We start from the raw sequence: 25,454 nt of genomic DNA on the forward strand, positions 1-25,454 counted from the left end.
CCTAGCAGTGCTTATCTAGTTAAATGGTAACACTGGATTAGCTTTATGATATTGAGGGGAATTGTTTCTTATTTAGTTGTTTGTGCGTGTATAGAGGGACCTCACATCTACTCATTTAATCAAGTTTTTTAGTTTGGATCTGAAATAACAATATAAAGATGCTCAAAAATACCTTAGTATTCATATTACTTTGCGCTGACGACGCTAGAGCTACATGACCCAATTTAATTTAAACAGAAAGCTTGCAAGGCATTTGTATTATGTAAGAATGTTGTAAAAAGGAGATATTTTTGACTGTTTCGTAAAGGACAGATTGACACAGATCAGTCCAGGAGAAACAGTAATTTCATTTTTATTTTTAGTACTGGCATCAGGTCACAGGGCAACAGCCTCAGCAGACAAACCAAAAGCCAAGTGTTACCAAGCCAACCCAGAGTTATCCAATACGTTTATCTTGGGCCTAGAGGCCTCTTCCCTGTAAGATCTGAAACCCTTCCTCAAGGAACCATTTTGAAACTCATCAATGCTTTAACAACCTCAATTTGCTCATTTCAGTCTAGATAGGCAGAATCAATAATATGATAAAGTAACTCTAACCTTCAGTGTTATGTGATAATCACATAAATATATTTAATATGTGAGATTTGCTCTGCTGTAGGTTTGTACCACAGAAGAAAACAAATGAAAATGATTGTCTATATTAAATAATACAGTTAAGTGTCTTAACTGAACCTCTGTTAAGAATCTCTGTTATGTTATTATCTCTTAAGCATATAAAGGAGGAGCAAATAACAGAAGACAATGTGCAGTTTAGCTAACTTTTTAATGTTATTTTCCTTTTCCTTTATGTCAAGACACATTATGTACATTATGCTGTCCCACCTACACTTAAAATAACTATAATAAATTAAATAACACAATTTGTACAGGGTAATTACTACTAATAGTTACTTATGGCATATTATCATTACATTTATCTGTAAGAAGAGACAAATATGATGAGAAACTCAGAGGAGCTCAATGAGAATGTCCATTGTTGGTAGAGGTGGCTTTGAGAGAGGAGCGTGCCTTCTTTTTGTGTGAGGATGGAGAAGATGGAGATGAAGGCGGAGATGCAGATGGGGTGGAGTCAGGAGAACATGAACGTCTTCTGGTGGGACTGCTGCTGGGGGATCCACGGGGTGAGGAATAAGGGGAGAGGGCCTGCAGCATACGACCACTTCGCTCTTGAATTGCATGCTAAACAAAAACAGAGACAAAAGAGTTTTCTTGTGTTGTAATGTTGCAACAGTTCAGTGTGGTCTACATACTGTCCTCACTGTCAAATTTTAAGGAGTTTTATAAATGTATGTATAATTCAGAGTGGTCCCAAACGTAATTGAGTTTAGTTCTGAATAATAGATTATGGTGGTCTTTATTCACATTTGCCGTGACTGATTGTAAAGGTCAGTGGTGGTCCTTGTCCTTTAATATTAAAATGCATAATAAGATTCTTTTTGTGACTGATCTGCAGTGAAGATACGACTTTCTGATAAAAACCCCTTATACTTTCACCAATGTCTGATTTCAGATCTGACCATAACAGCGAAAAAGAGAGACCTGTAACTGGGGGTCATGTGTAGAAAATAGAAAGCTAATAAAACTACTTTTTCAGCTAAAAACCTGGAAAAACGTTCTTCTTTGAGTTGTCTGAACAGGTCTCTTCCTCTTAAACTTGTTTGCCGTCTAATTTGTTCTGAAAACAAACTTGCCCATGCTCCGTCTGGTCCAAAAAGCTCCAGGAAGTTGCCAATAAATTCTCTTGACTTCTCTTCCCACTTGTGGATGAGATCCTGACTCTTCTCCTCCACCCTGTAAACAAAGTGCTTGGACTTTTCCTCCACCGTTCGAACCGTCTCCTTCATCTTGTCCACCTGGTTCTGGAGCCGAAACTTATTCTCCTGTCAGATGAGACAGAAGAAGTTGTTTTATTGGTGTATTCAAATGTCACCTCTCACACATCACACTGTCACATCAAATATAAGCATTTTCTTACCTTAATGAACCCAACGTTTAGCTCACGGGCGGTGTACCCTCTTTGCAAGTTGCGCCGAACATAGATGTCATAGTCTCGGACAATGCGTGTGATCAAATCAGATGTGGAGATCCCCTCTGTCCTCTGAGTGGCCACAAACATTCCTGATATTGAAACACATATGCAATTGATTTTTTTTTTTTTTTAAACTGCATTATTTTAATTCATTTTAATGACTTTTATGCATCCCTACCTGCTTCTTTGATGTGTTTATAAACATCAACCGATCCAGCAGAGGTGTAAGGGATATCATCATGAGCCACAAAATCAATCTGGCAATATAATATCATACTGTTAACACACATATTTTTTGTTTCTTGATGTCATAACATTTGAATGAGCCACATATCCAGTCAAAGTGTGAGCTTTGACCTTATGTTTCTTGAGGAACTCTGGAGTGAGGGTCCATGGAGCGTCCCTCACCACTTCATCAACATAACGACAGTGCCTGAGGGCTTCGTAGCGTTCATCTTCTGTCATCACTGTATAACCCTTAAACTTGTGGGTTAGTTCATCACTGCAAACTAGAGACACATGTATTTAATCCTTAATAATTCTGTTTCTTAAATATTATTTAAACCATAACTGTTCATTTTATCTCAACAGCGTGCTCCAGGCAACAGTGATATCCTGACTGCTCAACAGACGATTTCTAGAGCAGGATTTACATTCAGTTTCTGCACTTGGTACATTTCATGTGTACAAAACCGTTTTTCTGTGTCAGGACAGGGAGAGAGAGATCTGTATGTTACCTCCAACTATCAGATGAGTGTTGGGGAACACATTCTTGGCCTGCATCAGGGCTCTAGCATGGCCCGAATGGAAGAGATCAAAAATTCCATCAGCGTAGACTCGCACGGGACGATGAGCTACAAGGTAAGCAATACAGGGACATGAAAATGACATTCTGGTCAAATGATGAAGATCTTTATACCTTTGTTCAGCTAGCATGTCAATCGTATTTTATATTCCTAGAGAGAGAAGTCATGACAATATGAAACTTTCAGTTTATTACATAACTAGCAGTAAAACACCTAAATAAAATTTTATGGTTGATAGATGATGCCAACTTGCAAGATAGCTATTTATTTCCCACTTATCTATGACAGGACATGAGCAGGGTTTCAGTTGCACAACACTGATGAGCACAGATGATGAATATAGTGAGAAGAGTAACCTGGTGTGCCTTTCCGTGCTTGCGCAATTGTGAGTTTTTCATGCAGAATTTCTGTCTCGTACCCTGTAGGCTTGGCAAAATCCGCAGGCTCCCGCAGAGCCTGGTGGAGAAAACAGGGAATATGAAACCGTGTTAATGGCTGTTATGTTCAGGGACTCAGCATGCATGTTGCAGGGAAAGTTATTAGTGTAACCAATCCTCATAGTAAAGAGACATATTAATAGATTATTATATATTAACTGACTTTACACATAAAAACTTGTTTCTCGTTTACCATAAACTGCATGTGTTTGAACCTCGGAGAAATGCTCTAATTCAGCATAATCATCAAAAAACAAAGAAATAAAGGTAAAAGAAGGAAAACACGCTAATCTTGTATTGCTGCAGACAAGAGCCTTTAAGCAATTAACTGTGCCTTTAACAAAATGATGTATAAAATCTTGGAAATTAAAGGTTGGGACTAATTTTGACATGAGAGAAAATAGTCAATAACACAGATAACCTTTAAGACATTGCCAGGACAATCTCAACACAGTGAAGCAAAGAGCATCTATGAGGCATGGACTTTGTGTTATGAGCAGATACATACTGTAGATACACCTTAATCTGCTGTGTTGTAGGAGACTTTGAACTTTCACTCTGCTTCAAGTGTATTTGGTGTCCTGAGTTGTGTCTTAAAAATAGAATAAACATAAGCTTGCACATTTATTTTTAGGGTAAAACAAGTACCAGGGTTATATGACTCGTGCATTAAGCTACAATAGACTGCAATGATCAGCTTCAGAAAGATAATGTGCTCTTTCATTCAGAAGAATTTAGTAAATTCACTAGATATATATCAAGTGCTATTATACTATGTTAAAAACTTAAATATTGAATATTCAAGGCTGCATTGTTTCATACAGTATCCCAAATAAAATGACGAGAAAACAAATAATTATCTCTGTTTTTATGTTTTATTTTATTTATTCATTTTTTATGAAACTGTATTTAAGTTAATAAGAGTTATTTAAAATCATGATGACAATATTTTTATCATTGCAAATGTCCTTCCCATGGTAAATATTTAAAGTGGCCACAGCCTACCCTGCGAGTGCCTCCTCTCCGGTTCTGTGTGGTCTGTTGCTGCTGGGCAGCGTTGCCTCGGCCTCGTCTCCTTCTGGCCATACCCGATGTTCCGATACCGTATCACCTTAGAAAGAGCTCTGAATCCACCTGCTGCTCCTCTCAGCCAGCATAACAAGAGATCTGGGGTGATTTCAAAACTCATACGCCCTTTTAAATTTACATCCCATGAGCCTGCCTGCCTGACCCTGATGACAGAAGAACCTAGTGAGCAAAGTTCAAGCCACTCTGGTAAAGCCTACAGAAATATAGACTGCATTCGCAGTCAATACTGAAGTGCAACTTTCTTTCACATGAGAGGGTGTGCATGGCGTTAACTCCTTATAGTTCAGCTATTTATACATTTTGAACACAAATGCAAAAAAAAAAAAAAAAGAAAAGAAAAAGAAAGGCAGAAAGAATATATTGTGAAAACATTCGGGGCGATTGTTTTGTTCCTGACTGTGACACACAGAGAACAGAAGCTCCTTGTACTCTAAAACTGCACTCTGAGCAGGACCAACTGCAAAGCTGAGCTGTCACGCTGGCAGCCTTTGGAACCAAACACAGAGGAACATGTGTACCATTATTTTACAGCGTTGTCGCAAGTTATCCTCAAAAACACACTAGAATTAGGGTGGGCCTATTTGATAAAATCAATAACAGGCTGTCCCTTTTTACTTGTCAGAGCACATTCAGACTTTTGAAACCATCTGCTAATTAGTCACAAGTTAAGTCATTTTAAAATGAAAATATCTTTATTGAGAACACTGATATTTAAAAATAACTCTCTGGAAAATGTAAAGGAACTTTACTATTAGCTATTGCTTCCATCCTGTAGCATGATAATATGATAAGCCAAACCTTTGAAAACATGCTCTACTTTGTCCCTGAGGGGTTCCAACACATTCAGTACATTGTCATCAAATTGCCTGGAATCTAGCTGGAGTCAGAGAGGTTGGTGGTAATGAGTAGGATTTCCTTGGTAAAAGCAAAACAAACATAAAAAAAAAAAAAATAGATTAAAAAAAAAAACGCTGCATCAATGGCATTTATGCATTTGGTTTTAACCTTTACATACTGTCATATTCTGTGCCTTCTGGTCAGGTATAACTTTGTCCCTGATCAAGAAATTCCTCATAATAAGTTTCATTATCAAACTTTAAAATTCAGATCTTTTTAGAATGTTTTAAATAGTTTTTGTCATAATTAACAAATCCATGATTTATTCTTAATAAATGTTTCAGAGAGCAGGACAAGTGTATTTTTTAGGTTTTATAACAAACATTATTGGATCAAAGCATCTATTATTAGTATCGTGCCCAAATTTACATAAAGCATAAAACGATAGTACCTTAAATAGATATTATGCCATATGAAAAGGTATGAAGTTATTAAAATGATCAAATTTACTATAAAACCATGTTTTATTATTGTAATCACTAAGCACTGCCATAAAACATGAGTATCTTTTATTAAGATTTTCTTGGCTCTCTGGCCTTTATTACACAGTTATTGGATAAGGGGGTGAGAGAGTGAGGGTTACACATGTAGCAAACGTTCCCCTTGTGGAAGAGCTGGAGCTTCTCTACATGAACTGGTTGTTCAACTAATTGAGCTAAACACCATCCCTTAATTAACAATACTAATTTATCATTTGTCACTTAGGAAAGAAGAACGTGAATAAAATGCTTATTATGAACCAGAAGTTTTGCAGGTTTAAAATTATACAACTTAGATATCCTTCCCTTCGGTTCCCTGGTGATGACTTCCTGTGTAAAAACCAAATGATAGCTCTGTCTCTCTTTATTTTATTTTTTTACATAAACACCTGCTTTGCTGCCCTCTTCATCAGTCATCTTCATCAGAGGGGCTGTAATCGGAGTTTTCTTCCTGCTTTGACACCCCCTCTTCTTGGAAAAATCAAAACCAGGTTTTATTGCATATTATGTAATATTGACATGACATTGTAACTGCATGTTAGCAGTGTTGAATATTGAAACTGATTTCTCAGTTAGGATTATTGTCATCATCCACATAAATAAATTCTAACTTTTTACATGAGATAAGCTGAATTAATCAGTTTGTAATTTTCTACAATCTAGGCCTTTTTTTCCATTTTTAACCCTTATATACACGTGTCATCCTTTTCATCATCTGTAACACTTCCTGGCAACAGAAAATTCTTGACTCACCCCAGTTTTATCTTATGTATAGACCATTCATTTGGAAATTTATGGTTTCCCTCTGGGATTTGGAAAGGATTTTTCATGTTAATCTTCATTAAATTCAGATGTTAGTTCAGCTCACATATAAGATCATACTCAGTGGACTACGCAACATTTAACAGCAAGAAGAAGACAGGCACACTAAGAGGCCCTGAGAATAAAGTTTGTCAACCTTTTCTAAATTTGATGAAGAAATACAACACGTTACCCAAGCCACTTTGAGGTTAGAGCTAGACTGGGCTCACTCTGAATATAATGAAAAATGATTCTCCTTAAAACACCCACAATGGCAACTCAGAGGAAATTTCAAGAGTAAATCAAAGTTGTAAGTTAATCATCTTACAACGGGTTGAGCTCATGATTTCACTGTTCAGTTTAATGTTGGGAGAATTCCTGTAAGTGACAAATGACAAGGCGGTGCAGCTATGCTTATATTTCTGCAGAAGTTGCAAATTTTTAGGAAAACCCCCTCTCTTAACAACTGTTCTTTCTTTATCAAGTCCTCCAAATAAGCATGAAGTTTCTTTTGAAAGTTTAAAGCACACAAGAAAATTGTGAAACAGCCACATAACTGGTTCTCAGGAAAAACAACTGACAACAGGAATTTTTTTACCTTTGAGCACAATGACCTGAGGTTAGAGGCGTGGTTATCTTGAGGGAGCATGCGGAGTATTGCTCCGCTCTAACTCCTCTCACTTCCTGAAGTAAAGACTGTCCAAGATGTGAAGACACACACAAAGTACCATTCTGGACCTTTGACACGCCAGTCTAAGGATTATTAATCGGCATCAAAGGTAAAACTGATAATAATCATACACTGTCTTTCCTTATGAACAAATGTTTAAAGGACACTGAACTCACTGTAAATACAGGAGGTGTACTGTAGCAGTGGAAGCCAGTTTCAGACTGTGAAGTTCATGTTGCAAAGATTACAGTTTACAGTTAATGATCACAGTATCACTTGTAGTAATGTATCACAGTGGGTGTCACCAGAAGAAGTCAAACAGGATCATCCAGCTTACTTTATCTGCACTGTAAATGGTAATTAACTGTCTGGTCATTAGTAAACACAGTTTCATTACATCAGAGGGTAAGACGATAAGTAAGTAAATTCTTGTTATTGCTTTAGTTCACCGAGGTCTCTGACTTTCTGAAAGTATAAAACTCCATTCTGTTGTGTGTTTATGATATGCTTTCACTTTATAGTGAAACAAACCAAATCCTGTCTCACTGATATTTTTACATTGTCAAACTGACACCTTTGTTTACAGTTGCTTGCATATTGCGGGTGGAAAGTATGTTCCTGTGGCAATATCTGACACCCGTCCTGCTAATAACGATTCAGATATGCAAAGGTATGGCGCAGAACATTACACTGAAATGTAAATACCTCCCTTTACATCACACTCAAGTGCATGTTTGCTATTTACAGACAGCCACAAATACGGTGACTTGTGACATTGAATATCACATGTGTAATCTGAGTTCATTTTAAACCACAACAGTGGAACTGAAATTTTGTCACAAAATCATAACATTAGAGCAAATGACCTTCACTGTGGTTACACAGTACTCTCAGCTGGTATGCCGTAGACCCTATCCGTGCTGTTGTGCAAAAGTTACATCTGACTCGTCTCAGTAAATGACTTATTGTACTTTGCCAGTGCAATGTCAGGTCTGAAATGTTAAATTGTTCAGCTCTACAGATAAGTTATTTGGATTGAGTTTGTTGTATTCGACACCTTTCACCCATTTCTGCATGACGCACTTGCTGTTTATAGTCTGTTTTGCTTATAAAGACCCCGTGACTGCAAATATCAGAGATTTGTTTCATTTCAAACGTCAACTTCTGCATTGTATTTTAAGAGTTTTAGAAGAAGGAGTAGCCAAACTCTTAACTTTAAAACAGAATTAGACACAATTCTTGTGGGCGGGTTTTGTGTTTGAAAACAGTTTCGCTTTAGAAAAAAAAAAAAAAAGGCACCAAATACACTCACACATTCATTAATAATGATTGTTAACGTGAACATGAATGTGTCACATTTACCTAAACTGGTTTGTGTTTTCTTGATCTTTTTTCTCGCCAACATTTAGCTGAGAGATGCTATGAGTTCACAGATCTAGATCTCGCCCATGCTATCATTGGCACCAACATCCAAGTTAGGTTGCTGCTGTACACCAAGAGCAATGCCAACTGTGGGGCTCTTATATCTCATACCAACGTGACGGAGCATCCGCAGTTCAACTTGTCTCAACCCACAAAATTCATCATCCATGGGTATCGACCCACTGGTTCTCCTCCCGAGTGGATTAACTGGTTCAAGAACCTGCTACTGAACAAGGAAAACCTTAACGTTATAGTGGTGGACTGGAACCATGGAGCTACAAATTTGAATTATTTCAAGGCAGTGAAAAACACACAGAAAGCAGCAGAGAACATCACAGCTTTCATCCAGCAGATGAAGGTACGAGCTGATTCTGACAAGCTGATTACTTTTTTCTGTGCATTGAAAGCAGTGTCATCGACAAATCTCTAACAATTGATCTTTCAGGATCACGGTGCCTCCCTCAGCTCCATCCACCTGATCGGGATCAGTCTTGGAGCTCATATATCAGGGTTTATCGGTGCTAATTTAAATGGGAAAATTGGAAGAATTACAGGTGGGTAAAACATGCCGGGATATAGTTTAATGCCACTTAGACATTTTGCATTCAGATCTACACATCAGTGAGCAGACGCTTGGGAACATCTTATTCTTCTGATCTTACGGGAGAACAAAACTTCTAACTGAATGAATTTTGTACATAAATAAAAAGGGCATGCCGTGATAGCAGATACACCAGAGTAAGCTCTCATTTAACTGATAGCACGGAGATATGAAGTTGCTGCTGACACAGGGTTAGATACATACACTACTCTTTCAGAACTTTCAGAAATAATGGACAGACAAAAAAAAAATTGATGCTACACTGCTATAATATATTGAATGTAGGATATTTAAGTATAGTCATGCAATGATAATTCAGTTATTCAACACAATTTATTGACAGAAGTTTATCACAATGATGTGTATACAACAACATAAAATGTCAATGTATCAATAAGTTGTCCCGTATTAAGTGTCATCTTGGTCTGATTATGTTAAAATGGGACTGTATGGTGAAAAGAACTGTGTAAACAAGGGATATCATGAAACCAGAACACTCAGTGGCTCATTCATAGCTCAGACGCTTTCTTTTTGTGAAAAACTAGCATGTTTTAACGTTTTTTTTAAATCATACATAAAAGATGAATATGCCTACCTTTTTGTGAATGGTGTATATTGGATTGTGTAAAATCTCCTTGTCTGGTATGAAATCCGCAAACAAAAGTGCACAAAGAGCTGCAGTTCTGATAATATTCCTGAAGAGGCATAGTAATGTAATAGCAGTTTCTGTGCAGGTCGAAACAAGGTGCCAAACTGCATTTACATAAATACTTACCAAACAGGTTTTTGCATTTAGTGACTTGCAAACATAATCACCCTCTCTGGGTGTTTTTCTTTCTTTCTTTTTCTTTTTTCTTTTTTTTTGTTTTCTTGGTCCTACTAAGTTTTTTACTGTGTTGATTACAGCTCTGGATCCTGCTGGACCTGATTTCACCGGTCAACCTCCAGAGAAGCGATTGGACCCCACAGATGCCCAGTTTATTGACGTGCTGCACACAGACATAGATGGTCAGTTAATTTGTGTGTTACTTTGCATCCGTTCAACCATAGTGATGTCTAAATAATTCCACATTTTGTGTGTGCAAAAAAGTTATATTCGATATACTGTATTTGTGCCAATCAGCTCTGGGTTTCAGAGAGCCTCTGGGTCACATTGATTTCTACGCCAACGGAGGAACAGACCAACCGGGCTGCCCGAAGACCATTTTTTCTGGTGAGTTCAATGTCACAGAACTTTTATTTGAGTCTGCTATAAAAATTTGAAACTGGTTTTATGCTAACAATGCTCTTTCTGACTGCTGAACACAGGACAGTCCTATTTTAAATGTGACCACCAGAGATCAGTGATACTTTTTCTTGATTCTGTGGCCGGGGTGTGTGCCAGCCGGGCGTATCCCTGTTCATCCTACAAAGACTTTCTGGATGGAAAATGCTTAAACTGTGACCGCTATGGCGATGCTGGATGTCCTATCTTTGGTTAGTGCTTAAAAGCACATATTGCTTCTTCTTTTTCCTGCTTCTTTTTACTTTTGGAAACTTCATACAATATATATACTGGATATACATACAATATATATCCAGTGTATATATATATATATATATATATATATATATATATATATATATATATATATATATATACACATTTTTTTGTCATGATATGACAGGATGTTGCTTTAGATTTGACACAGTTGTTTTGCTTAAATCTAGGTTATGATGTCATACAGTGGAAAGATGTCCTGGGGGAACAAACAAAGGTTTACTTCCAAACAAATTCAAAATCTCCGTTCTGCAGTAAGTAACAGAACACATCTTTAGTCACTATAACCAGAATAACCAGAATAACCAGACAGAAGTATAGATTGATACTATAAGGAAAGAAGAACGCTTCAATATTAAAGTGACAAGTTCATATTTCTTTTATTAGCAGTTAAACAGTGTCTTAATAATGTGTCTCCACCTAGTGATGGCTCTAGTCTCTTCTGTTTTTTCTTCAGCCATTTGCCACGATTATACTGTATTAAATATATTGGGTTCATCAGTAAATTTATGCACGAAGAGACACCTTAAAATGAAGGTTAAATGATACAGATTAAACAAATGCTGCATCCACTGCATGATAACCTAAATGTGTGTTATATCTATTATTTTCAGTTAGTGAGGCTATTGTACTGCAGAATACAGGAATATTATAGTTATTGCCACATCACCATTTTCTGTCCTTTTCAATATTCGAATTGGACAAATGTTGTGTGGCAGCAGCTCAGAAAATATCCTTCAAAGGCAGGTTTTAGTAACGGTTTCTGCTTTTTGAGTATCAGTGTGTTAAAGCTGCCACCTTATCCACCCAGTGCCAAGTGCAATAAAAATAAACTAAACAAATTAAATTAATTTACCCAACTGAAGCTTTTATATATTTATTTATTTTTTACTGAGCACATATTTGCCCCAAATGAATAACATCATAGCATAATAGTCATCTTTCTTTCAGTGACAAACTACAGGGTGGATGTGATGATCTGGAACAAGAGCACCCGATGGGGATACATAACAGTTAAACTCTATGATGACAATGAAGTTGCAGTGGCAACTATTGATCAGTAAGTTCTGTTTCCAAGTTCCTCGAGTTTTGTTTAAAGTCGTTCTTACTCGTGGCCACTGAATTCTCTCAGTTATGTTTTTTCATTCTTTTTTTGTTCATACCAGCAAAGCATCAGCATTCAAGAAGTACACAGAAACCAGGCTGCTCGCTCATTTTGACAAAGACATTCAGTCAGTTAAAAAGGTCTCTCTCAAATTTTCTACGGGGAACGTTTTGCAGCCTAAAAGGAAGCTTCGAATTCTCAGAGTGCGTCTTACACACCTGGAACGCAAAGAGAGGTACACACATGCTGATTTTCTTTTATACCGTACCTTCAAAAAAAGACTATATGATCTGTGATGTCAGCTTATTTTGCCATCTAACCCATCCCATCGTCCGATGTAAAGCAGCTCTCATCTCTTCCAGGCCTCTCTGCCGATACGATGTACTACTTGAGGAAGACAAAGAGGTCACCTTCAAGCCTCTTTCATGTGAAGAATCCAACTTCTGAAACTTCTGAGAAATCTTTAAATAAAAGCGATTAAACTGATTTAACAGCTCCCAGAGGACGGTGAAATGATAAGGACTACAACACTGCATGGCAGTATCCTGTAGGACACATGTTTACTAATAATGTGATGACCTTAGTATGTATTTTATGAGTTAATATATTATCTGCTGTATATAAATTTTAATAACACACTGTAAAATGGACTTTATTTTACTTATACTTGTAAAGAAAAAAAAATGAAAATTGAGGATAAACTTTAGTTTGTACTTTAAAAAAAAAAAATTGATTGCCTTTGGATGGGAAAAACATGTTTCACACCAAAATTCAGATTTTTAATAAATGTATCTTTAAAAAAGGCAAATAACCTTTAATTAAACCTTTATATTTTATGTTGTGAGTGATTCTTACACTTTGTGTTTTTAACAAACGATATTACCAAGAACTATATATTACATGGCTATATGGCCTGCTTTGTTTGTCTTGTGCTGATATTTTCCATTTTTATGAATTGTTTTTAAGGTGACCTTGGGTATGGAAAGAAACCAAGAAATAAAATGTATTATTATTATTATTATTATGCATCTTTAATTGTTATAAAAACTAAAAAAAAAACTTTTTTTTCCCGTCATATTAGGCCAGCTTGGTTAGCCAAAGGTTTTGTACAATAAAACACAAGCTGAATTTTTTTCCATGATAATATATTCACCCTTTAATATGTTTCACATTCATACTAGGTGTGGGTCTAGGAAATTTTGCATGGGAAAGCAATGCAGAGGCAGATAATGTGTTGTATGGCTTTAATCACTGCTGCATAAGCACTTATACTTCACTGAAGCAAAAGAACAGAAGCAAATCTTCAGGATTATTGAACAATTGTCACATCTGATGATTTAATGACTTTTACATCCCTTTCGTGAAATGTAAACAGTCTGAACAGGCACATATTATCTCCCGTATAAGCAGATGGTGAGATTATGCTGTAAAACTATTGCATCATGTTCAAGAACATGAGAGTGTTTTATATAAACAACACAGGAGTACATCACATGCTGCACACTTGCTTTCTGCCATCTCAGGTTTACCCAGATAAAGGTCAAATACTTTGTAGAACTTTGCTCATATATGTAAGTCACTAGTATAACAGATATTCTGCTGATGTGCAGAGAAAGCACAATTTGCTGCAGCCTCTAACTCAGTCTGCTCCCGCTGTCTTCACACATTCAGCAACAACCCAGTAAGAACAGAGAAATCTTTGTCAGCTCACTCAGTAGTCAAACAAAGAAGGTAGATTTATTTACAAAACAGCCTGTAAAACTCCAGAATCTATTGCCCTCAAAGTTGTTCCCTTTGCTTATTTCGACATGTGCTTCTTCATCCGTTGGATTTCCATCTTAAAGCAAAACAGAATGAAACCCTAAAGATCTCATTTTTTAAAGTTATTTTTGCAGTTTTATAAAGAGTAAACACCTAATATAGTCTTTTGTTTCTTTACCTGCAATGTTAAACGAATCCTTTTCTCCTCATCAAGCTCATTCATCAGCAGTTTTATTTCTTTGCTGGAACAAAAAAAAAAAAAAAAAAAGTAATTACTGCAGGAATAAACAGAAACTATAAGCTTCAATCCAGGCACCAAATGTAAAGAAAATATCTTATTTGATCAACAAATTGATGTTAAATTTGAGTTACAATTCTGTTAAAAGAAAAAAGAAGCAGAAAAGTTTCACAAAAGCCTCCTTGTCAGACGCCCAAAGCTTCTTGTTGATATCCATCTAAGACATAATAGAAAAGAAAGCTGTACTTGTGCTGACTCTTCATCTGTTCTAACTGGTCCTTCAGGTTTCTCAGCTCTGTCTGAAGATGTTCCAGGCTCGGCTTTGCATTTTTCTCCGGTTTTCTGCTTGGTCGGGCGTCTGAGTTCAGGTGTTGGGGACCCACTGGGTGTAATGCTGCAGATAAAGCCTTTGGCAGAAGAGAGGAGAACGACTCCTTTGACACACTTTTGGGTTCTTCAGTCTGAGGAAAATAAAAGGCAAAATTGTGAATAAAGAATTCAATATTGGTGACAAAGTTGTGTTTCATGGAGAGTGTGCACAATCTGCAGTTTATCTTTTAGACTCACCTGCAGGGCAGAACTATTCTGACCTGCTCCCTGTGTACCCTCTTGGTCTGTTGAAGAATTACTCTGGTTTTCAGTTCCTTCCTCCATCATAAGTGTTACCTGTAAATCAAGCCTAGTTTGAGATGTCTGATCAATAAAAAGTCTGAATGAAACATTGTTCCATGTTTTAAGTGTGCCTGAGTCCCCAGGGATTTTCCAAATGGTCATTAATAATGATTACAATGGTGGACCTCCTGAATCAAGTACTCAAGTACATATAGCTCATCTATTATAGGGTGTGTACCTTTTAACTTTGTCTCAAGCAAGGAGCCAAAGTAGAAATCTTCTGCGGGAGTACGTGTCTGTTTGTATGAGGCAGCTCAGAAAAGTTAAATTTATCCCAAGGACAGACGGGGCACAGACAGACCTCTAACAGGGTGCCAGGCTACAACAGTGGTGCTTTAATATAATGCAATGTAATGGCTTGACTTAATTTTATACTTCCCAGAGTGTGAAGATCTGACCGTAATCTCGCATCTGCAGCATGAGCTACCTGCTCACTCAGATTCTCCGCCACAGACACAACTGAATCAAACTCTTCTGTGTCTTTGAGGTGGAAAAAAAGAAGAAGAAATGATAAAAACATGGCTTGCAGAGCCAAGAATAATTTCAAGCCAATAACTACGGAAGACATGTATTAAGTTCACACTTAATAACATACATCTTGTTCCTTTTTGTGTGCTTTTAAAGCCCAGGTTAACATTCAGCTTTCAACAGGCAAAATTCGAGCATGGTAGTGTTTCACTGAGTGTACAAAACAATAGCTGCAAGGCTTACCAGGAATGAGGGCTGAGCTATAGTTGCCCATCGTGACAGAGAGGAATAGTGAAAGACAAAAAACCAGCAGAGCCTTTAAGTCTACATCTACAAATGACAGATGGGAGCAAGTCAGCAGTGTAGAAATAAACAGAAACATAACAGGGTTAACATGCTTTAAAAGAAACTATGTGTGTTATACATAGTAGAAAAACATTCATTCTGGCAAATAATTCTTCAGACAAGGAGAAGCTAAATGTCAGAGTTAAAGGCAGCTGTTTCACTCATGCCATAGCAGTGAACAAATGTGCCACACACTCGGGTCCGAATCCAAAAAAACAAGGAACACAGCGACAAATTGTAGTCATTACAAACATACTAAAACAATTACAAGATTAGTCACTTACAGTAAAGGATAATGCATACGCTCACCTTGTTTTTCTAGTGTCATCCATGAGAAACGGCAACATCTGTGGTAACTTGACACATCTTTTGTAATCTACTGTCGTGTGCATGTTGTGATGAGTGGTACAGTTGAGGCTAAGTTTAGAGCGGGACAGAGAGGGGCTGCTGACAAATATCACTGGGGCATGGTAAAGTGTGTCCCAAGCTGAGGTGGAAGTATTCATGATGCTGATTTGCTCTTATTCTACATTGTTAGTGAACAAATCTTTTGTTTTTTATGTTAAAAACCTGCTTTTCCACTTTAGATCAAGGGGGATAAAGGGATAACATAGATTAGAACTTTATGTTAAGTGTATCTATCCTGTCCTGTAGCGGTTCCTGGATTCCACTGCAGACTTGGGATTGTTTAACATTGTTTTCACAGAGGCAAGGTCAAGTGTGTCCAAAAGCAGCAGTCAGGATTAACCTTGAAAGGAGCTCACAAGGCCAGTGTAGACTGGAAAGATTGAGACATCCCTTTACCACAACCACTTCTGCTAGTAACACAGTAACATACCTCTGATTTCAAAGTAGAATCAGGGGAGTCAAATAGATAACAAAAAATAACATTTGTGACTGGAATTGACAATTCTTCCAACTTCAAAATAGAAAACTTGAAGCACTCTAGTGTACACCTCTGCCAAGACATTGTTTATTTGCTTACTCTTTTGTCAGTGATTCTTGGCATCACGTCAGTTAAAAGCTCTAGTGGAAAAATCATCCCCATCTTCAAATAGTAAATACACCTTTATGAAAATATTCTTGATCCAATTATATGGATCACTCCAGTTATGTTGCCAACAAACAAATGCTGCCAGGTGAGCTCCAACTTGGCTGTGGTACAAAAGAAAAAATTAAAAAAAAAAGACAAGACAAGATGGTGAAAACTTAGAAACAAAGTAACAATGAATCTCCAAATCCTAAGTGTGACACTAATTTATGCTCAAGTACTAAACTGCCAACTGATTAATAAAAGCTGATACCTTATACATCTGTCTGTTTATATGAAGAAAAAAGTTGAAAAACCCCTTCAAGTGTGTTAAATCTCATTTTATTTCAAGTGTCAAACTCAACATGATTACAAGTTTTAAGGGTTATATAGCAAAGTAAATGAGTCCTGACTTTAAACAAAATATGCTCGCACTATTTTAGGGTAAAATACAGAGATCAAAGAGTTTGTAAAGCAGCATCTTCCAAACCGTAAAACAGGCCAAAAAACCAAAAACAGCACAGTATGCTACAAATATTCTAAAACAAAGTACATCAGTACTTTAACGATGCAAATGAAACACTTGTACCAAAGAACAAATGTAAGCAACAACACATCCACAATATACAGGCAGGTTGAGACTGTAGTGATCTACCCAACACAGAATTTCCAGTTCTGGATTCTTAGACCTGTGAAGAGCAGGAGGAAAGTATTAGACTTACAGATTTTCTAAACTGGCCCTTTTGATCAATGCAGAGTTAGAAATAAATACTTAAGCAGATGGATGTAGTCTGAATCTTACCAGAAGTCATCACCAGCGCTGTTGGTTGGGTCCTCGGTTGTATGGTGCACGTTGGCGCATCACTCTCATGTTACGATACTTGGACATAATGCTGTAGCTTTTCCTGAACACCGGTTTCTGATTTTGAAAAGGTCGGGGCACTAAAGTCTCCTTCAAATTAAAAGAAATTTAAGAATTATTAACAGAGAAAACGGAATGAGTGCTGCTTTTAACATCTTCCATAAACAGAAAGAAATCTTAAAGGATTCATGTGTACCATTAGTGGTCTTCTAAAATGGCCGGACAGTTCTGGTCCTGTCCTCCTTGGACCACCAGGAAACCTTAACCTCTGTAAAACACAGTAATGCGTCAGTTTTTCACAATAAAATTATTCCCTATTTATCCTAAAATTACTTTCATTGCTTTTGTTGCCTTCAATAAGATAAAAACTGAGTTGTTTTTATCATCGTGATGCAACAGCTAAATTACTTACTTGAAAGGGTCTGGGTCCCTGTCCAGGTCCAGGTCTCCTGAAGGGCCTTTCAGGTCTGTCATTGTCCTGTATGACACTACATGGCCTGCAAGGTCACAAATGAAGATCAGAAAGTGGATACACTTTTAAGTTATAATTGAAGATTCTAGGAAGACTTAAATTAGTACACATCTGCACCCCAGTGATGCTCATGTTATTTTCATGCTGCTTAAAAGGGATGACAGAAATGTCCATTTTTGAAAGGCAAATCTCTTATTTTAGTTTCAACACTACCTCGGCATCCTTCTCTCTGAAGGACTCGGCTTTTTGTTTTCGGGGAATCTGGAGTCACTGTTTTTTGACAGACGCCTCTTTGGTGTGGTGTCTCCATCTGAACTGTGGTCTACCATAAAGAGAAAATAGAAGGGTAATGAATCTCATGCAAGAATAAAACACATGAATGCATAATTTATGGATTATAACACATAATAAGATGACAGAGGAGCTGACTTACCGGTCTTTGACTTTGGGCTGGAACCCTTGGGAGGTGAGCAGTCTTTGGAGGAAGAGCTTGGTCCAGGTGGCCAGTGGGACAATATAACAAGATCACGTTTCTCTATGGGAGAAGATCTGAGGAAAAAGTTATGAACAGGTTGTTGGAACAGGATGCAACAATCCCTGCACCAACAAAGCTTTCACTATTTGTATATGAACACTTTTCACAGAAATAAAATTACATTGGCATGTCAGGTCTTTAAAGGTACTTCAATCTTAGCACTGTTTTGCAGGCAAAAAAGTTATGAAGTCACGCATCACTTAGGTACTTACAAAAACCATGGAATCTCCATGCTTCTTTACTCCTATTTTTGTACCCTGAATCAATCTGAGCTCTCTCCGTTTACTCAGCGATTGCTACAGCAGCCAAATCTTGGGTGGACTTTAAGAAATTGCTCTACACAAGTCTTCTATCATCGCTTTGAAAAGCACAGGAAGGTGGTGTCGTGTTCTCAGACTGAACTTTTTTGATTGTTGCCGTTCTTCATTTTCCTCCAGTTTACTTTGGTCATGTTGAATCATCCCAGGGGTTTCACACAAGGTGCACATTTTGTCCGAAATTTGTGAAGGTATCTGTACTTCTGAAGGAAATGTGTAATCAGTGGGCTTTCCGAGTGTTCCATCTTTCAATCTGTTCATCGGGTTTTTCCCCTCACTGTGGCCAAAGTATGTTTACTGCAATGACACTGTAGATGATTCCTTTGTCAGTTGCTTTCACGCCATTTAAAATGGCTCAAAAAATGCGTTTCTTGTCATCCATGTGTATAAATGATCCTTTATATGAGAATACACAGACTCGCCCTTATCTATGCAGCTTGGTTCTCTCCATGGTGGACTGATCAGTTACAAGGAATTTATAAAATGCAGCCACCATTTCAGGTTTTTTTTTTTGTTTTTTTTTTGAAGGACTCTCTCCACACATGCAAGTGCACATCCAAACCATGGATCTGATCCCTTTAGAACCAAGTTCTCTGTGCCGGTTTACAGGCGATTCCAGTGCAAGTTTCCTTAAAACTTTGTGAAGGCTTCGCAGTGTTCTCAGAAGACACTTCCATCCCCTCGGATATTTACTTTTCTTGAAATTAGGGCCCTGGCTGAGGAGTCAGGACGGGCAGACTTGACGTATGGACAGATAGCTGGGCACCATATTTTCTTCTTCTCAAGTAAATTTACAACAGAATGAAGCGGTCATCGTTTGTTTAGAAAGGCTCTCCAAACACAGGGCAACAACTCTGCAAATGTGAATTTTTTTGTTAGACTTCTTGTCAGTTTTTGGCTGCAACACGCCTTTTCAAAATGCTCATGTATGTTTTGACTTCCATCCTGTACAATGATGCATACTTCAGCTGGTTTAAAAGGTCAGATATGAAAGGGGAAGCAAAGGGACATGCTGACCTTTGAGTCAAAGTATCACTGGTAAAGCTATAATATGGCAGTGTGGGAAAACTTTCCATGGAGTAGTATTCACTCTTCACTTGTAATTTGTATTCATTTGCTCAGGTTCTCTGTCCATTTTCTGAAGATTATCTTTTTGTTTCACCACATGGTCTTTTGTGGTCTCTGCCACTCCAGCCTTTTTCATCCTTTTCCAGCCACTAAAAAATTACATTTCACATCAATAACTTCTGATCCGATTAGAACAGATGTGTCCAACTTGATGCTCTATTGCAGCAGATTTGCCTCCAATGGCCGATATCAATGTTGGTGCAGCATTTCCAGTACAAACCTCCAGCTCTGACATGTTTATCTGCTGAACATCTGAAAGTATGGCTGCAGAGAAGCAGTGGGCTCCAGTGTGTAAATGTGCAGTATGAAGGACAAGTAGTGGCAGTAAAGCTCCTCTTCAATGCTTTTAAACTTTGGCTGGTGCAGAACTGGGAGCTTGATAAACTGCTTCAATTGAGGCAAATTAATTTACTTGACTTCTTAATATTAAATGGAAAAAAGGATGCAGATAATTTTATAGTTACAAATGTAACATTTTAAATTGCTAAGAAAATGTCAAAAAGCTTGCCAATCTTTTTCATGGTCATTTAGTATGTTCGCAAAAAGCACTTTGTCAGATTACAAGTTATATAATTTCAAAAACAATAGGGAGGTACTTTGTCCACTGACTCTTAGTGCCAAGCCATGTTGAATTGATGGGTTACAGAAATCACTGTAATTGTTTTATGGCTTTTGTTGTTGCCAGTATTTATCCCCATCATCATCCTCTCCATCAACTTTGAAAATGTCTTGATCCAATCCACAACTTGCAAGATTTGCATCTCCTTTATTTAGGGCTGCTTAAGGTCACTGCTGATAACCAGCATATAATGTAGAAACTTTTCCAGAGGCTTAAACATGGCCATGCTTTTCCCAGTAATTTGAAAGTTGAGGTTATGTTAATTCAAGTCCTCTTCATGTCAGTCAGCTGTCTTCTTTTGCATTTTTCATACCAGAGGTGGTAAATGAGTCGATTGAGAATGAAATGTCACAACATGCTGTGACCGTGGGTACTCCGAGTCCTTCAACAATAGAGCTTTACTAATTATCCAACAGTCCTCATCGAGGTTAATACTTTGTGTCAGGATTTACAACAGGTGGGCTTTAACCATGTCTTTGTGACTTGAGTAAAAACTCTCTTTGTTCCAACGATGAGGTAGGTATTTCGACACATATGTAGCACACAGATAAGGAGGAATGTGAGGAATTTGCGGCTTTGCATCAATTTTATCACTGCTGCATATTTAGCTCATCATGACATCTCCATTTTCCACAGCTGGCACCACTTTCACACATCCTTGACCTCCTAATCATCATCAAGCCCCTGCGAATAGTGCTACAAGGAAAATATCATACCTGTGTGTGTTCAACGACCGGCGAGACTCCACCTGTTCTTTTCCAGAGCCAGAGTCTCTTGAAGACTTGTCGGTATTGTCTTCCTCTTTGTGAGATGACTGCTGTTGCGTTGGCCTCCTTGATTCCATCTTTCTCAGTGGAACTGCATTAAGCTGGAAACGCTTCTTCCTGATGGCAAGAATTGAGCTGGTGTCTCCCTGTTCAGCCATACCACCCAGACGAGGCCGGGGTTTCATCATTGGGGGTAGTTTGAGCTGCATAAGAGACTGTGCTCGGATTTGTTTGCTCTTAACCAGGTAGCTCTTATCCCTTAGCGACAATGGTTTACCACCAAATGGTCTGGGAATACTTAGCAGCTGAGGTCGCTCTCTCCTGGGGAACTTTGCATTGCTATGCTCCGGTGCAGGGTCTGAGGAGTACATGCTGATGTTTGATATTCTCCTCTTGCGGGGTCCTGCCATTTGCCTCTCTTGAGGGCTCCTGTGGTAGGAGGAGGACTCTGATGAAGGGCCTCCTTTCCACGAGGGGGACCTGAAAGGGGGCATGTGAGGGACATCTTGCGCCCTCTCCCTACTGTGGGATCTGCTGCCCTGCCTCTCCATAGGACCACGCTGACGTCTGGAGTCTTGTTCAGATGACCACCTGCATATCCATCAAACAATAGAAAAATCATTACATTGACAGATCCATTGCCATTTTAAGTGGAAGGCGGCACTTTTAAGTTATCTTAAATGCATCCCTTTCACAAGCCATCACAGAATGAAAAAGGTAGGAGAGGAAAACTTTCACAGAGCAATTACAGACGTAACCCTCCTCTTAATGCCATATTTACATGAGACCCACTTTAATTCCCCATTATAAATATGAGCTGGGGCAGAGTAGAGGTGATCATTACAACCTCAGTGACTGGGGAAGAGTGGCCACCTTCAGGCCTCCTCTGTAATAATTTTACCCAGCTGGGATTGCTGCTTCACTCCTGTACCTCTCTGTACACGAACCCCTCCCATGCATCTCTCTGGGGCTCCTCTGTGACCCAGAGGATCGGTGCTCTCCATTGTGTGGATGTGAAAATGATCCTGGCTCATTCCAGCGCTTCATGCCGTGACCCGAGTGTTCATAGGGCCTTTCTCTTGGGCGAGGGTCTCGATTATGTTGATCATGATGAGGAAAGCCTGACTGCCTTTTGTGGCCTCTGAAAGACCCCTGGAAGGTTGGTGCAAAGCCTGGCCTCCTGTCAGCTGGGTGGTTGCGAAAATGTCTTGGAGAAGGTCCCCTATGACCTGATGGGTGACCTTGGAAAGATGGGCCCCTGTGACTCTGGTGTCCTGGGGCGGGGTTGTGAGGGGATGAACGATGGTTGACTTGAGGGGAGCGGTTTGGCCTTGATGGAGAATGCCTCCGGTGACTATGGTGTGGCTCCATTTTGGGAGGGTACGATTGGAAGGAATCCGGATTCTGAGATTTCCAGTGATTAAAACGTGGCTCTCTGTGCTCTCCCATTGGAGGAATTCTTCTGGAAACTGGTGGTCGTCCTCGTCCTCTACCTCTACCTCTTGATTCTCTCCAGCTAAAAGGAGGCTTAACTGGATAGTTTGGGACATCTCTTCGACTTTTGAAGCCGTGGTTGTAATTCCCTTCATTTGGGCCATGACCATCTCCATAAGGTCTGAAATGATACAAGAGAAGCTAAATTTGTGGTTGACAACACTTACTTCCACTTAAAATCATTTAGTAAAACCAGCACTCAACAAAATTTATGTCACTAACATAAAGAAATCAAAAGTATTTTAAAAATCAAGTAATTAGAAGAAAATATATACAGCTGAAAATTCTTACCTGGGCTTCAAGCGTTGTGGCCCAAAATGTGTTCGAACCATCTTTGTAAGTGAGCGAGTGTTAAATCTGCTGAACATGTAGAGGAGGGGGGGGAGTCATTTTAAAGATGGCCTTTATACAGAGCTAACTAAACAACCAAAATCCACATTATAGTTTTTTTGTTTGTTTGAAATCACCAAGCCCTTTTTTAAGAATACATGTCATGGCTGAACGTACACTTTAATGTATTTGGTGATTAAATCAGATTAAAGTAAGATGCAGTAGTTTCTGACCTGATCTCATTTATCTAAATATCGTACCAATATCTAAAAATGTCACGGGTGAGCTTTCTGCCTGATGTAAAGGAGAGAAGCTAAACTATGAAGAAAATCGCATGTAGATGCTTAAAACCGTGGTGTGATAGTTTATATTCAATGTTCGCCAAACAACCATTTCATATGTAAAACTTACTAAATACATCAAGCGTATTCGATATATCACTGAAACCTAGTTCCTATCAAACACTCCTCTACAGCTAACATTAACAATAATAATTAGTTACAGCCATGAGTGTTTGATTGAGACTACGGTGGTTAATAATTTTTCTGAGGGAGGGGTGGGGCTGTCGTCTTAGTTTCACCTCTAATCTTTGTATCCTGGAAAGGAACAGAGAATACCGTGTTTCCATTTTTAGCTCAACCTACAGGCGACGGCTGGTGAATGTAAAAGTATATAGTCTATCTTCTAATGGTTAAACTATTCCAGGTATTTTATTCCTAAATATGTTTTCGCATCAATACAATATGAAAACGAAGGCCCAACACCAACAACCTTATCTTACTGCTATTTTAGCTTAAGGCTAGCTGGTTTGACACTCGACGCAGCTCAAACAAAATGGCATACACACACACACGATTCAGGCCCGTCATTTCAACACGTTCGCAACACATGAAACTAGATCAAATTTAAAGCGTCTGATTTAGGTCCCGTTAACGACGTGCAGCTCAATTTTGTGACAAGCTACTTACCCGAAACCAAGCGAATTATGGTGAAGGCAACATACCACGCAGACAAGCGAAAAAAAATAAGACACTCTTCCTCTTCTTAGCGTCCTCGGACTCAACAACAAAGTTAATGCGCCATCTACCGCCTTGGAGTACAAGCTGCACGCGGCGTACAGAGGCGCCAGGAGAGGAAAAATGTGACGTCGTGGTGCAATTGGTTGTCAATCACTAAATAAAACCCTAATAAATAAGCAAAAGAAAAACTCATATTAACAAAGAAAAATCCATATTTAATAAAAACAAAATAAAAGAATGAAATGGGAAATATTTGGAAAAGATAGATAGATAGATAGATAGATAGATAGATAGATAGATAGATGGATGGATGGATAGATAGATAGATAGATAGATAGATAGATAGATAGATAGATAGATAGATAGATAGACAGATAGATAGATAGATAGATAGATAGATAGATAGATAGATAGATAGATAGATAGATAGATAGATAGATAGATAGAAAAACTGCCACAAAACATAACAGTTACATTTTAATTAGAAAGAAATACCTACATTCTTTTCATTTTTTGAGTATGCACTAAAACGTGCACTTTTCAGATTGATGATTAAACTTATCCAAAAAACAAATATTTATTTTTGTGTTAATCTTTTTCAGCATTATCCAGCTGAGATGAGAGACTCCTAGTCTAACAACAAAAATATTTTGATTATTATTTTCATCATTAATAACATAACAAATATTTAATATGCACTAAACAGATGTGATGCCATATAGCAGATAATAGTTTATAAACCTCTAAACATAACACTTAAAATGTTTTTTTTTTAACTTAAATGAAAGAAGATAGACTGGTATAGTAGGTAAGGTTGCATCTCTCAGTACAAGTTCTCTTCTTTCTTTGCATGTTTGAAGTGTATTCTAGATAAGGACACATCCCTTGATAAATATTTTGTCCACTGTATTTATATCAGTTACAGTAAATGTAGCTGTCAGAAGACTTGTGATGCACAAAATATCTAATAATAAAACTCCTTGTCACTTCCTACATTATAAATGTCATGACTTATTACAGAACCAACATAAAGGATGTCTTTAAGTTTAAAAAGAACACACCAAATGTTAGATGGATTTCTTTAATTGTGAAGTAACATGTGAAGCTATCAGGTCAAAAATGTTCTCTTAATTTTTCTTCGAACATCTCGGTAAAAGGCACACAGTAAAACACAGTAACACACAAACAAAAACAGTTTTAGTCTTTATTGTCTAAGATAAGATTGTTACGACCATGCTAACCATGCACAACGTCTACAGCTTCAAAATTCAGTTTAGCTCACTGTAATGCTGTTTTGATGTATGGTGTGTGCAGACCTGGATATGTTAAGCAATAGTTTTGTATATTATTTCTTTACAGTTATTTGTTTCTTACATAAAATTAGCCATCCTTGCCAAAAGCAGATTTAATAAGTCCAGTAGAGCTGTTTTATAATATGCTAAACATAATGCAAATTCTAAT

General features: G+C 37.9%; 4 protein-coding genes across 9 annotated transcripts; 1 reads left to right on the forward strand and 3 right to left on the reverse strand.

The window, feature by feature from the left end:
- Nucleotides 1–1,017: 1,017 nt before the first annotated feature.
- Nucleotides 1,018–4,418, reverse strand: LOC306761287 (choline-phosphate cytidylyltransferase B-like; the record flags this gene model as incomplete). The annotated part of the gene is made up of 8 exons (XM_079247412.1): nucleotides 1,018–1,239; nucleotides 1,752–1,940; nucleotides 2,036–2,178; nucleotides 2,268–2,346; nucleotides 2,447–2,598; nucleotides 2,827–2,943; nucleotides 3,252–3,351; nucleotides 4,338–4,418. The coding sequence occupies 8 exons, from the start codon at nucleotides 4,416–4,418 to the stop codon at nucleotides 1,018–1,020; spliced, it is 1,083 nt and encodes a 360-aa protein (XP_079103538.1).
- Nucleotides 4,419–7,880: 3,462 nt separating this feature from the next.
- On the forward strand, nucleotides 7,881–12,383 carry lipia (lipase, member Ia; the record flags this gene model as incomplete). Its single annotated transcript, XM_079248033.1, has 10 exons — nucleotides 7,881–7,938; nucleotides 8,678–9,048; nucleotides 9,136–9,244; nucleotides 10,198–10,299; nucleotides 10,415–10,504; nucleotides 10,600–10,767; nucleotides 11,002–11,085; nucleotides 11,783–11,891; nucleotides 11,998–12,171; nucleotides 12,299–12,383. The coding sequence occupies 10 exons, from the start codon at nucleotides 7,881–7,883 to the stop codon at nucleotides 12,381–12,383; spliced, it is 1,350 nt and encodes a 449-aa protein (XP_079104159.1).
- A 796-nt stretch (nucleotides 12,384–13,179) lies between these two features.
- On the reverse strand, nucleotides 13,180–15,807 carry LOC306761580 (SH3 domain-containing kinase-binding protein 1). Of its 4 annotated transcripts, none has more exons than XM_079247805.1 (7): nucleotides 15,730–15,807; nucleotides 15,319–15,405; nucleotides 15,006–15,087; nucleotides 14,503–14,601; nucleotides 14,182–14,396; nucleotides 13,876–13,939; nucleotides 13,180–13,773 (listed from the first exon to the last, which is right to left on the reverse strand). In XM_079247805.1, the coding sequence occupies exons 4-7, from the start codon at nucleotides 14,590–14,592 to the stop codon at nucleotides 13,735–13,737; spliced, it is 408 nt and encodes a 135-aa protein (XP_079103931.1). In that variant the 5' UTR covers nucleotides 14,593–14,601; nucleotides 15,006–15,087; nucleotides 15,319–15,405; nucleotides 15,730–15,807; the 3' UTR covers nucleotides 13,180–13,734. The 4 variants fall into 4 exon arrangements, with proteins under 4 accessions (XP_079103931.1, XP_079103930.1, XP_079103928.1 ...); XM_079247804.1 differs by having other exon boundaries at nucleotides 14,786–15,087; XM_079247802.1 differs by having other exon boundaries at nucleotides 14,503–15,087.
- A 976-nt stretch (nucleotides 15,808–16,783) lies between these two features.
- On the reverse strand, nucleotides 16,784–24,018 carry LOC306761404 (uncharacterized protein). Of its 3 annotated transcripts, none has more exons than XM_079247542.1 (10): nucleotides 23,943–24,018; nucleotides 22,936–23,004; nucleotides 22,082–22,765; nucleotides 21,100–21,741; nucleotides 18,218–18,333; nucleotides 17,998–18,106; nucleotides 17,725–17,809; nucleotides 17,509–17,580; nucleotides 17,253–17,402; nucleotides 16,784–17,139 (listed from the first exon to the last, which is right to left on the reverse strand). In XM_079247542.1, exons 2-9 carry the CDS (start codon nucleotides 22,974–22,976, stop codon nucleotides 17,262–17,264), a joined length of 1,890 nt encoding a protein of 629 aa, XP_079103668.1. In that variant the 5' UTR covers nucleotides 22,977–23,004; nucleotides 23,943–24,018; the 3' UTR covers nucleotides 16,784–17,139; nucleotides 17,253–17,261. The 3 variants fall into 3 exon arrangements, with proteins under 3 accessions (XP_079103668.1, XP_079103669.1, XP_079103667.1); XM_079247543.1 differs by having other exon boundaries at nucleotides 22,936–23,001; nucleotides 23,943–24,003; XM_079247541.1 differs by lacking the exon at nucleotides 23,943–24,018 and having other exon boundaries at nucleotides 22,936–23,932.
- Nucleotides 24,019–25,454: the final 1,436 nt, after the last annotated feature.

This window comes from Telmatherina bonti (assembly GCF_933228915.1).
Source record: "Telmatherina bonti genome assembly, chromosome: 10".
NCBI classification, from domain to species: Eukaryota; Metazoa; Chordata; class Actinopteri; order Atheriniformes; family Telmatherinidae; genus Telmatherina; species Telmatherina bonti.

Bases quoted from the DNA above. Each gene is read 5' to 3' on its own strand.
- LOC306761580 (XM_079247802.1), bottom strand. From the start codon at position 14,709: ATGACCATTTGGAAAATCCCTGGGGACTCAGGCACACTTAAAACATGG. The intron at 14,397-14,502 runs GTGAGTCTAAAA...TATTTTCCTCAG, and splicing joins AGAATAGTTCTGCCCTGCAG to ACTGAAGAACCCAAAAGTGT. The intron at 13,774-13,875 runs GTAAAGAAACAA...TTTTGCTTTAAG, and splicing joins GGATTCGTTTAACATTGCAG to ATGGAAATCCAACGGATGAA.
- LOC306761404 (XM_079247541.1), bottom strand. From the start codon at position 23,012: ATGTTCAGCAGATTTAACACTCGCTCACTTACAAAGATGGTTCGAACA. The intron at 22,766-22,935 runs GTAAGAATTTTC...GTATCATTTCAG, and splicing joins CCACAACGCTTGAAGCCCAG to ACCTTATGGAGATGGTCATG. The intron at 21,742-22,081 runs GTACAGGAGTGA...ATGGATATGCAG, and splicing joins AGGGGTTCGTGTACAGAGAG to GTGGTCATCTGAACAAGACT.